This window comes from Somniosus microcephalus, chromosome 18, assembly GCF_052327205.1.
Source record: "Somniosus microcephalus isolate GS21.2 chromosome 18, FLI_Smic_1.0, whole genome shotgun sequence".
NCBI classification, from domain to species: domain Eukaryota; kingdom Metazoa; phylum Chordata; class Chondrichthyes; order Squaliformes; family Somniosidae; genus Somniosus; species Somniosus microcephalus.
In genome coordinates this window covers 25,458,863-25,471,662 of record NC_141004.1, presented here as the reverse complement: position 1 = coordinate 25,471,662, position 12,800 = coordinate 25,458,863, and the positions used below count along the sequence as shown (strand labels likewise).

The following is a 12,800-nucleotide window of genomic DNA, read 5'->3' as shown; positions in this document are numbered from 1 at the left end:
AGGACATACCTAGACATTCTTCTACATTGTCGAGTAGATGCCAGTGTCATAGCTGTACTGGAACTGCTTGGATTGGTGTGCAGGGCTTCAGCTGCTATGTTCTAAGGTCCCATAGCCATTGCTGTGTCCAGTGCACTCAGCTGCTTCTTAATGTCCCGTGGAAATAGCTGGACACTCACATTTATGATGTTGAGGACCTCAGGATGAGGCTGAATAGGGATAGCCACTCAGCACTTTCAGCTGAAGATGCCTGCAAACACTTCAGTCTAATTTCTTGCTCTCATGCTGGGCCCCACCAAGGTTGAGGATGGGGATGTTTATGGAATCTCCTCCCATTAGTTTCCTGATGGTCCACTGCCATTCTAAACTGGATGTGGTCAGGCTCGAGAGGATCTATTGGTTGTGGGATAGCTTAGCTCTGTGTATAGCCTGCTGCTATTGGTAGCTTTGTGTTATAGCTCCATTAGGTTGGTACCTCATTCTAAGGTATGCCTGGTGCTGCTCCTGGCATACCATTCTACATTCCACATTGAACCAGGGTTGATGGTGATTGAGGAGCGAGGGATGTGCTGGGCCATAAGGGCACTAATTGTGGTAGTGTACAATGCTACAATTTTACACCTATTACATCTTAACCAGGAATTTCCTTGGAGGTTCACCTGATTGGCCGTTGTAACTTTGGCAGAAACCCCGAGGAAACTCCCGACAGTTATATCTAACATACATAGGGAACAAGAAGATACAGCTCATTGTCCATGCACTGTTCCGCTGTTGGTAAACAGGCCAGAGGTGGTAACCAAGCTGATACCAGCTTGGGGTCCAAGAAACCCATACTGTCACTTTCAAGCCTGTAAGATACCCTTGTCATGTATGCATATATACGTAGGGTTAGGATTTGGTTTAATCTCATATGATTAAGGTTTTTGCTTTCTTTTTTACTTATAAATGGCTTGTGGCTTTGTACTGTAGCTAGAAATAATGAAATGGTTAAAGTTGTTCATTCCCAGGATGGGTTAGGGTTTAATGTGTCAGGGTACAATTTAGCTGAATGTGCTGTCTAAACACACACTAAATCACACATCCTGCACTTTCAGCAGAAGCTAATTCTGCTGAAAGTGCAGGATGTGTGATTGGTGCCTGTTGACTTCTTTTTGTTGCCTCATTGTGAAACAAGATAGCCAAGACAGTCTTGAGATAAGGAAAAGGGACAATGAGCTCAGAATTATTAGTTACATGCCTAGATGATAAGCAGATTGACCATCTGGAAGTTTGTAGGAACACTCTCATTTCTGGGGTCTTGTTCACAGTAACACTTGTCATGCCATAATGAATCAGCAAGAACAGTGGGCGTGACTAGAGGCCTGTAAAGATCTTGAGTTATCCTTAACAATTAGTAAAGAGAGTCAGGATCGATGAAGGTTATGTTTCTACCCAGAGGAAAAATGGGGAATATAGTTTTTTTCTCTGTATGTCTACTGCTTAGAAACATTGCATGTATCAAAGATTTGATCAAACACAATAAAAGGATTGAGTTGCAAACCATAAACTTGGTTGTCAGATTCAAATGTTTTTACAAGCCAAGTACATTTATTGTTCTAATGTCTTTCCTTGTCAAGGATTGACACTTCGGCATTTATTTTTTTACCACTTTTTCACAAAAAGGATTTGGAAAAACAGTCATCTTTAATGTTTGATTTTTAAAAGCAAAGGGTATTCTCACAAGCTTTTTTAAAAAGGGGTAAATGGTAGTTAATATACTAATTGTGCTTTCCCAATGACTTAAACAATAAGCAATTCTGTTGTAAGGTCTTTGATCCCTTTTTGGCTATGAATATTGAGAGATAAAACAGAAAGGCACGGATACTGGCAGATAGTCAGGATTTTGATACTGGAAGCTATTGGGCAGAGAGGCAGTGGAGAGTGGGTGAAGATTAGAAGCCAAGTAAGAAGACTCGCTGATGTGGGAGAGCATAGCATATTTATTATTTTGTGTTATTACGCAAAGACAAGTTGCATTGATTGAAATAAGTGAACCTCTTCATAACTAAAAGTTGATAAATCCCAAGGACTGGATGACCTACATCCTAGGGTTTTGAAAGAGGTAGCCATTGGAATAGTGGACGCATTTGTTGTCATCTTCCAAAATTCTATAGATTCTGGAACGGTTCCTGCAGATTGGAGGACAGCAAATGTAACCCCGCTATTTAAGAAAGGAGGGAGAGAGAAAACGGGGAACTACAGACCTGTTAGCCTCACATCAGTCGTTGGGAAAATGCTGGAATCTATTACAGGAAACTTTGTGATACCCGGCACTGACGGGACCGGCGTGTTGCCGATCTATCAAAACTGCCGGACATACAAAGTTAATGTTAAAGCATTTGGAGGTTTTCATCTCCGTATCTGACAACAAACACTGTTGCTTAGCAACAGCTTCTAAAGAGTCGGCTGCAGCTGCAAGCATCTGTAGCTGAAGCTGTTGCTATAGCTACAGACCTTGCAGTGGCTGACTGGGAAAAAAAAAGAACGAGATCTAAAAAAACTTACAGAAAACGGCTCCTGATTTTTGCCGTTAGATCGAGTATTCCGGACATACAACCTCCGGATAAACCAAAGTTTCCTGTATAAGGGATGCAATAACTAGGCACTTAGAAACTAATGGTAAGATTGGGCAGAGTCAACATGGACTTATGAAAGGGAAATCCTGTTTGACAAACCTATTGGAGTTCTTTGAGGATGTAACTAGTGGAGTAGACAAAGGGGAACCGGTAGATGTGGTGTATCTGGATTTTCAGAAGGCCTTCGATAAGGTCCCACACAAGAGGTTGGTGAACAAAATTAGGGCACATGGAATTGGTGTTAATATACTAGCATGGATTGAGAATTGGTTAACAGACAGAAAACAAAGAGTAGGGATAAACGGGTCTTTTTCAGGATGGTATGCTGTGACTAGTGGGGTAACGCAAGGATTGGTGCTTGGGCCCCAGCTATTCACAATCTATATCAATGATTTGGATGAGGGGACTAAATGTAACATTTCCAAATTTGCTGATGATCCAAAGCTAGGTGGCAGTGTCAGTTGTGAAGAGGGTGTGAAGAGGCTTCAAGGGAATCTCGGCAGGCTCAGTGAGTGTGCGAGAACATGGCAGATGGAATATAATGTGGATAAATGTGAGGTTATCCACTTTGGTAGAAAAAACAGAAAGGCAGAATATTTCCTAAATGGTGAAAGATTGGGGAATGCAGATGCTCAAAGGGACTTGGGTGTCCTTGTACATGAGTCACTGAAAGTGAATGTGCAGGTGCAGCAAGCCATTAGGAAGGCAAATGATATGCTGGCCTTCATTACAAGAGGATTTGAGTACAGGAGTAAAGAAGTCTTACTCCAATTATATAGGGCCTTGGTGAGACCACACCTGGAGTACTGTGTACAATTTTGGTCTCCTTACCTAAGGAAGGATATACTTGCCATAGAGGGAGTGCAACGAAGGTTCACGAGATTGATTCCTGGGATGGTGGGACTGTCGTATGAGAAGAGATTGAGTAAACTAGGCCTGTATTCTCTTGAATTCAGAAGAATGAGAGGGGATCTCATTGAAGCATACAAAATTATTACAGGGCTTGATAGGATGGATGCTGGGAGAATGTTTCCCTTGGCTGGGGAGTCTAGAACCAGGGGCCACAGCCTCAGGATAAAGGGTAGGTCATACAGGACTGAGATGAGAAGAAACTTCTTCACACAGTGGGTGGTGAATCTTTGGAATTCTCTACCCCAGAGGGCTGTGGAGGCTCAGTCATTGGATATATTCAAAACAGAAGTCGATAGATTTCTGACTAGTAAGGGCATCAAGGGATATGGCGATAGGACCGGTGAATGGAGTTGAGGCAGAAGATCAGCCATGATCTCATTGAATGGCGGAGCAGGCTCGAAGGGCCAAATGGCCTACTCCTGCTCCTATTTCTTATGTTCTTATGTTGCTCTGTTTGTTTATTCATTGTGAAATAAAGCAGCTTAATGATTCATAACAAGTCTCATCTCAAGTGTTTGCTCAGTCTGCCTTTAGAGAGATTGAAGTAGGAAAGACATGAATATGTGGTGCAAGTCACAAGGGAGTACTACTGTTAGACCTCCGGGTCACACTGTTGCATATGTAGATATAGGGCAGTGATTCAACTTCTATAAAAGTAAGACACTCAGGTAGCTTACAGGAGCAACTGACATCACTGAACCCAAGAAGGCATCAATGCTAGACCTGAGTTTGTAAGAGGGACTTTGCCTTTTATGATAACAAACAAAGGGAAGAATAGTATTTTTTATTTAATCTATGTTTGAAGCTACATACAGTATAGTACTGTACCATGGCTTCATTCGCCTTCTGCTACAAATCTTGGAATTTTAAGAGTTCCCAATGAACTAAGCTTTCCCGTACCAACCATTTTAGTGAGGTATTCACTCTTGAAGACTGAACATCAGATGACCCAAATTCAACCCAATCTTCATGTAAAATACTTGTATTTTCTTTTATAGGATACCTTTGCTGCAGGAGATTAAATGTGTTTGATTTAATGTTTCAGTCTTTTAGCGCTTGATAAAGGCAGCAGATCCTGAAAAATAGTGTGTGTGTGTTAAAAGGCTGACCTATTGCAGAGTACATTCTGGGTGATTGCAGAGAGTCGGCAGTGTGTGTTGACGTGCAGAGAATGAGAACATTAATACTGATCCAACCTTTTAAAAGTCATTATGATCTTGGGTGATGAATTTAATTTATCTGGAATTACATTGCCAAGTATATGAAATCCATCAGTGAATATAAATGAACTGTAAACTCGCAATATGAATTAATGCTTTACAAAATTAGTGCACATTTAATGTGATAGAGATTAAAAGGAAATACATTTCAACTGCGCATATCAATTGCGCATTTATATATTGATATACAGTGAAAGCCTGTTCAATTATGCTGCTCAAAATCTTTCTTCTACTGCAAGTTGCACCAATGTGATTCATGCCCACACGCTATGGCTGGGAATTTCCACGGAGCTCCTCCCATCGTCGAAAGTCCGGTACAAACTCCCTTTATGTACATAAACGGGGTCTTTGTCACACTTCTGCCGAAGTTTCAGCGGGTGGAGTGGTAGCAGCTCTGAGTAAATTCCCAGCCTATAACTTCAAACTCAGCTCTCTCTCTCCCTCCCTTTCCTTTCCAGCACTGCTGTTCAATTGAATCAAGAAGCATGACACATGATAGCAGGGACCAGACCAGTCTCAGCTACAAAGACAAATGTCAGGTTGATGGTTTGGGAGAGCTGGTAATTACTGACCCTCCTGGTCAGTAGTTAAGTGATTTCTTGGTCTATGGGGAAAAAGGTACACATTTGCAAACATAGAAACATAGAAGATAGGAGCAGGAGTAGGCCATTCGGCCCCTCAAGCCTGTTCCGCCATTTAATGAGATCATGGCTGATCATCCAAATTCAGTACCCTGTCCCTGCTTTCTCCCCATATCCCGTGATCCCTTTAGCCTTGAGAAATATATCTAACTCCTTCTTGAATATATTTAATGAATTGGCCTCAACTGCCCTCTGTGGTAGAGAATTCCACAGGTTCACCACTCTCTGGGTGAAGAAATTCCTCCTCATCTCAGTCTTCAATGGCTTACCTCTTATCCTTAGACTGTGACCCCTGGTTCTGGACTCCCCCGCCATCAGGAACATCCTTCCTGTATCTAGTCTGTCTAGTCCTGTTAGAATTTTATAAGTTTCAATGAGATTCCCTCTCATTCTTCTAAACTCTAGCAAATATAAGCCTATATTGCATTGGCTGCTTACACCAGTGCTAGACATTACCTTTGTGGATTAAATCCTCCAATGGCCAAGAGTGTCTTCAAGCTAGGATTCCTGTTAGGAAAAACAAGATACGATTAATGTGATAATAATAATAACTTCCGGGAAGTTATGTGCACATCACTTCCTGTGAACTGTGAACTGTGAACTCTGTGCACACATCACTTCCTGTGCATACGTCACTTCCTGTGTTTGGACTAGTATAAATACTGTACTGCTCAGTATGGTAAAAGGGCTTCACCTAGAGGCATGGTGAAGACCGCTCTTGTATATAGTTTAATTATAAGTTGCTTAAAGCTTACTTTAAAGTTCCTTGATGTGTGAGACTCTTTTGTTACATCAATTTAAGCAACTTAGTATTTACACTCACAAATACTAGACCTTCGGACAAACTCGGAGTTAAGGATCCAGGATCATGGAAAACATCCTTAAACCTACTCGTCCGGACTTGACCCAAACGCACCAGCAGCTGGCAGGGTATGGAAGCATTGGTACCGTACTTTTGAGAATTTTCTTGATGAATGTAAAGCGGATGCTTCTACTAAACTGAGGATACTTATCAACCATGTGACCCCAACAGTGTTTGAATATGTTGATGAATGGGATAATTACGATGAGGTGATCCGGGCACTTAAAAAACTATATGCCAAGATCGCAAATGAGGTCTATGCTAGACATCTACTGGCCACAGCCCGACAAGGGCCAGGGGAATCGATTAACGAATTCCTTCAAGAACTTCGCAGGCTCAGCGTAGATTGTAACTTTCAGGCAGCCTCGGCTGAGCTGTACCGCGAAGAAATGATTCGTGATGCTTTCATCTGCGGGATTGCCTCTCCATTTATATGCCAGCGTCTACTAGAAAGTAAAACACTTGAGCTACAAAAGGCTTTTGACCTGGCTTGTTCTCTGGGTTTGGCAAAGAAAAATGCAGACCTCTATCAGCTGCCCAGATCTCGATCTGCTGCTGTAACTGCAACCAGACGATTCAAGTGGCCTCAGGTGAACCCTATCATGGAGGAATCTAATCCTGATGATACTTCTGATGAAGAAGAGGAGTATGACCCCACTTTAGCAGCCTCTTGGCAATCTAGGAAGGAATGCTTCTTTTGTGGAGATTCTTTTCACCCTAGGAAATTCTGCCCTGCTCGCAATGCGATCTGCAGTCATTGCGATAAAAAGGCACACTTTGCAAAAGTTTGCCAATCAAGAGCCTCTACGAGGGCCTATCCAGCTAAGGCCTACCGAACTGCCCCAATTAGGGCCTATCAAGATGCTCCGGCTAGGACCTATCAAGCTTCCTCTCGAGCTCTCTCCCGAAGAAGCACACCTAGAGTTTCAGCCACTCTCTGTGCAACCACACCAATTACAGCTGCTTGCCCACAGAACCTGTTTCATGCAGCTACAAAAGTTTCAATTAATGGGCATACCTTAGATGCCTTAATTGACTCAGGAAGTACTGATAGTTTCATTAGAGAACAGATTGTTGCGAAATTGAAACTACATATCTTCCCATCGGACCAGGCAATTGCAATGGCTCAGTCATCACTTAATACCAGAATCTCCAGCTTTTGTATTATTGATATGACACTTAATGGTCGCATGTATCCCTCCACCCGACTTTCGGTGCTCAAGGACTTATGTAGTGATCTCATCTTAGGGCTGGATTTTCAAAAACAGCATAAGAAACTTACCATTGAGTTCGGCGGATCCAAACCTGGACTTACTATTTCTAATATACTGTCTAAATTACCGTTTTGTGCATTATCAGCAGCTTCACTTGATGAACCCTCATTATTTGCCAGTATTCCTCTTCGATGCAAACCAATAATAACGAAATCGCGGCGCTTTAGTCAGGAAGACCAATCTTTTATTGAGGCTGAAATCTCTCGACTTTTAGCAGAGGATATCATCGAACCATGTTCGTCGCCCTGGCGGGCTCAAATCGTCATCGTCAAGAACCCTCTAAAACCTCACAAATAACGACTATGCATTGATTATTCGCAAACCATCAATCAATATACTGACTTGGACGCCTACCCATTGCCACGCATTGATGATATTGTGGCGGAGCCACCAAGAGACACTGAACAATCAGTAATCATTCCTTTAACCACTCTGTAGTGCAGTTGTGGACTGCACCTTTAAGCTGTATGTAGTTTCTTGTATTTCTGCATGATGACATCATGACGCCGATCACGTGACCCTCAGTTGGCGCGGAAAGCGTGATGACGTCATGACGTCGGTTTCCAGTATTTAGTAGCAGTCTTGGAGAGGCTGTAGACCTGCACAGACCTGCTGACATCTGCTCTTGTAGTTTATTAGTTAAAGTAATTTGTTTATTAAAGCTTGATTATTTCGTTTCACTGCGTTGGACTTCGTTATTCGGATAGGAACTTCCATTCCTACAATATGGTTAATAAACTGGCCGAATACAAAGTGTTCTCAACTTACGATTTAAAAAGTGCCTATCATCAGGTACCCTTGAAGGTCTAAGATAAGCAGTACACGGCCTTTGAGGCTAATGGACGGCTGTACCAATTTCGTCGCCTCCCATTCGGGGTTACTAATGGAGTGGCTGTCTTCCAACGGGCAATGGATGGCCTGGTTAAGCAGGAAAACTTAAGGGACACTTTTCCCTATCTTGATAACATTACTATTGCAGGTCACGATCAACAGGAACACGACACCAACCTCCAAAAATTTCGGGATGCCCTCCATCACCGTAACTTAACTTTGAATGAATCTAAATCTGTTGAGTCGCAACCGACCATCAACATCCTTGGCTACTGCGTAGGCAATGGTATCATTAAGCCAGACCCAGAAAGACTTCGCCCGTTCCAAGAGCTCCCGTCACCTAAGAATCCGGCTTCTTTACGTCGGGCTCTCGGTCTGTTTGCATACTACACTAAATGGATTCCTCATTTTTCAGACAAAATCCAACCCTTGCTGCATGCTCGATCATTTCCATTGGAAACAGCGGCTGTTGCAGCCTTTAACCTTCTCAAAAAACAGTTGGAGAAAGCGGCTCTTCACTCCATCGATGAGAATCTCCCTTTCATAGTCGAATGTGATGCCTCGGAGGTGGCGATCTCGGCTACTCTAAATCAGGAAGGTCGTCCTGTAGCATTTATGTCCAGGACCTTGCAAGGTGCCGAGCTACATTATCCTCCGGTTGAGAAGGAAGCCACAGCCATCATAGAGGCGGTACGGAAGTGGAACCATTTCCTAGCTCGCCAGCACTTTACATTAATCACGGACCAGCGATCAGTCGCCTTCATGCTCGATAATCGAAAACGAACCAAAATTAAGAATAATAAAATACAGCTTTGGAGGATGGAACTGGCCTCTTTTGGTTACACCATTCACTATCGACCTGGCAAGGAGAATGTGGCCCCGGATACCCTCACACGAGCATTCTGCTCCACTATGTCGTCCTCTAATCTCATAGATGTCCATAATGGATTGTGTCATCCTGGCGTTACGCGCATGCTACATTTCGTACGATCACGGAATCTCCCTTTTTCTACTGGAGATGTAAAGAAAATGTGCTCAGAATGCTGGCTTTGTGCAGAATTAAAACCTCAGTTCTTCCGCCCCTCAGATGGTATGCTCATACACGCAACCCAACCGATGCAACGACTTAGCATCGATTTTAAGGGCCCAGTACCCTCTTCAACTCGGAACACATATTTGCTCACCATGATTGATGAATATTCATGTTTTCCGTTTGCCTTCCCCTGCTCCAATATGCTGGCATCCACAGTAATCTGCTGCCTTGAGCAGGTATTTTCTCTCTGTGGCATGGCGGCTTACATTCACCTGGATCGGGGTCCATCCTTTATGTCAAGGGAACTCAAGGACTACCTCTCAGAACGGGGAATTGCTACAAGCAAAACGACGCCATATCATCCCATCGGAAATGGGCAGGTAGAGAGGTATAACGGTATCATCTGGAATTCCGTACATCTTGCTTTAAGATCTCGGGGCCTACCAAACCAGCAATGGGAAACAGTGCTTCCGGATGCATTGCACTCTATACAGTCCCTTCTTTCTACAGCCACAAATACTACACCTCATGAGCGGTTCTTTGGATTCCAGCATCGCTCATCTTATGGGACATCCCTCCCATCATGGCTAACTACTCCTGGACCTGTACTACTCCGAAGATACGTTCGGACGTCTAAAAATGACCCTCTCGTAGACGAGGTCGAACTAACCGATGCCAACCCCACCTATGCATACATACGATATCCCGACGGCCGAGAATCTACCGTATCATTACGGGATCTGGCTCCCTGCCCACCAGGACCTAGTGGGACATTGAGTGATGGTATTTTACCAGGAGCCTCTTGGAACCTACCGGGTACCCCTCTCCAGGATCCTGATCTGACACCAACTAGCTTGGTGCCGGTAGAACCCCGTACTCAAAGTTGCGACCCTCCCAGTACCGCGCACCAAAGTACTGATCCACCACAGACCAGCTCTGCACCTCCCTCTGAACAGAGACAGACCGACTCTGCACCTATTGGGACTCGTACACGAAGCCATGATCTCCCCGACCCTTCACAGGGTAATCCAGGCCACACAGACTCTGACCAATGGCCAACAGCATGTAAGCGGACCAGCGACCCTCTACGACGGGAACCCAAACGGGTGCGACTCTTCCTCGTTCGGCGGCTGCAGAATAAAAGGAAGACCACAGCCTTCTAATCTCGCAGGAGGGAAGAATGTGATAATAATAATAACTTCCGGGAAGTTATGTGCACATCACTTCCTGTGAACTGTGAACTCTGTGCATACATCATTTCCTGTGCATACGTCACTTCCTGTGTTTGGACTAGTATAAATACTGAACTGCTCAGTATGGTAAAAGGGCTTCACCTAGAGGCATGGTGTATATAGTTTAATTATAAGTTGCTTAAAGCTTACTTTAAAGTTCCTTGATGTGTGAGACTCTTTTGTTACATCAATTAATGTTTCATTTTAATGACTCACTTAAGTTGAACATCACCCCATCACAAGTTAGTCTTCAGTGAGTTAAAGAAGTTTCACAAATATCTGTGGGATATAGCCCTCTGGGAGGGAGGCGTTCTGCCATGGTCTCCCTTTGTGGAAACTTGATCATTAAGCCATTATTTTACTCTTGTGACAGAAAGCATAATCATTCTGAATCTATGATTCCTAATAAACTATTTATGTGTTTAACATTTCACTGTCTTGCAATGCACTAACTCAATCCATGCACCCATGTATTTTACTTGCGCTTTCTATTATTTTGTTTTCCTTTGTATTTTACTTCATAAAAAGAAATGTACTGTACTTTTAGTATTTGCAAATGGTTGAAAATAACACCAAAATAATAAGCAACAAATACTTGGTTTATATGGGGCCTTTAGACACAAGAAAAATCCCAAGGCATTTCATTGAGGAAGAAAGGAATGGAACCTAAGCGTTTGTGGCAGAGTGACCAAAAGCTGAGTTTTGAGAAGGCTCGGAAAGGTTGGGAGTATTTGGAGGCAGAGGGGTTTAGGGTGGGAGTTCCATTGAGGAAGGTCGAGAAGGCTGAAGGCTCTGCTGCCAATACTGGAGGTGAAGCAAGCGATGGACGCACAGGGTGCCAGAATCAAAGGAGCAAATGAATGCAAGGCAATTTCAGAGCTATGGTAGGTCAAAGCCTTGGAGGGATTTGAAGATGACGGTAATGATTGGTAATTTGACATGCTGTGGGGGCAGAGAGCCAGAGGAGGTCAAATTTTCCTGAGCTTAACTAGCAATGCTGTGGATTGAATCATCTTATCCTCCTTGTACTGTTGAAGCTGAGCACCTTTAGGGAGAAGCAGTCTTTCTAGTCTACTCTTGCACACTGAAGTAAGACATGAAAAGCAAATGTTTTCACCTCCAATCCCTTTTTATTATATTTACTACCATGGCAGTTGTCAGGCTGCTTTTCAGCACCCTGGACCATTGATAAACATTTCATTTATATGTTTATATGTATTTTCAGAGTGTTTGTTCTGTTAGTAAAATCGTAAAGCACACAAAATATTTCTTATATACTGAAACTGTAACTGGTACGTATTTCCAACCCCATATAAAATGTGGTCAGTCACTTTAATAAAGACATTAGGATTTTCCACAAGCGGTGCCACATGATCAGCCATGATCTCATTGAATGGCGGGGCAGGCTCGAGGGGCCGAATGGCCTACTCCTGCTCCTATCTTCTATGTTTCTATGTCTCCTGATGGGAGACCGGAAAACCCCATGGAACATGCTGGAGATCAGGTTGTTCTGGTTCTCCATCACTTCCGGGAGATTCCAACTTGCCTTGTAAGACCCAGAAGTTCTGCCTGCCCTTTACAAGGCAAATGTCAGCAAGAGGGGCGGGGTCTCCCTGTGCCATCAGTTTCTGCTTAACTGGCTCACTGGAGATGTGGTGTATCCCTGGAGGCCAATACATCAGGTGAGCTGAGGCATACAGGCCTCCAGATGGCTGAAGCTGGGCCCAACAGTGGCATCCTGGCCCAGGACCCCTGAAGAAAGGGAACTTAAAAAAAAAAAGTTCTTGATTGGTTCCCTTACAATAGGAGGCTGAGGGAGACATGACTGAGATCAGGAATGGGTCTGAGCAAAGCATACCCCCTCCCCACCCCTCAGTGGTAAATGTTGCCTGTATATATTGGTGGAATTTCCACCCAACTGGGTCAGATGAATGCTAGGGATGCCCCTGTAGTGGTGTTTCTGTCTGTCCACCCCATGCAGATTAGATGTCCCCCCACTAATCCCACATACTCTGGTGGTCAGCACTGCAAGGTTCCAGCAAGTTGCGATGCGGGCATAACCACCCTGAGGATTTATACCTTATTTCTAACCTAGTATAAATAGCATAGTCTTTAATCCTTTGATACTTTTAGCAATATTTATATATTAAAATCTTACATGCACTTCCTGTCTACAAGAC

The 12,800-nt window shown here is 43.5% G+C and overlaps 1 protein-coding gene across 1 annotated transcript in view; it reads right to left on the bottom strand.

The window, feature by feature from the left end:
• The window catches only part of LOC147105144 (acidic mammalian chitinase-like), a 44,032-nt gene that overhangs the window by 20,862 nt on the left and 10,370 nt on the right, over positions 1 to 12,800 (bottom strand). The window contains exon 4 of the mRNA XM_086011786.1: positions 5,845 to 5,895. Coding sequence (XP_085867912.1) covers positions 5,845 to 5,895 — 51 coding nt within the window. The remainder of the gene's footprint in view (positions 1 to 5,844; positions 5,896 to 12,800) is intronic.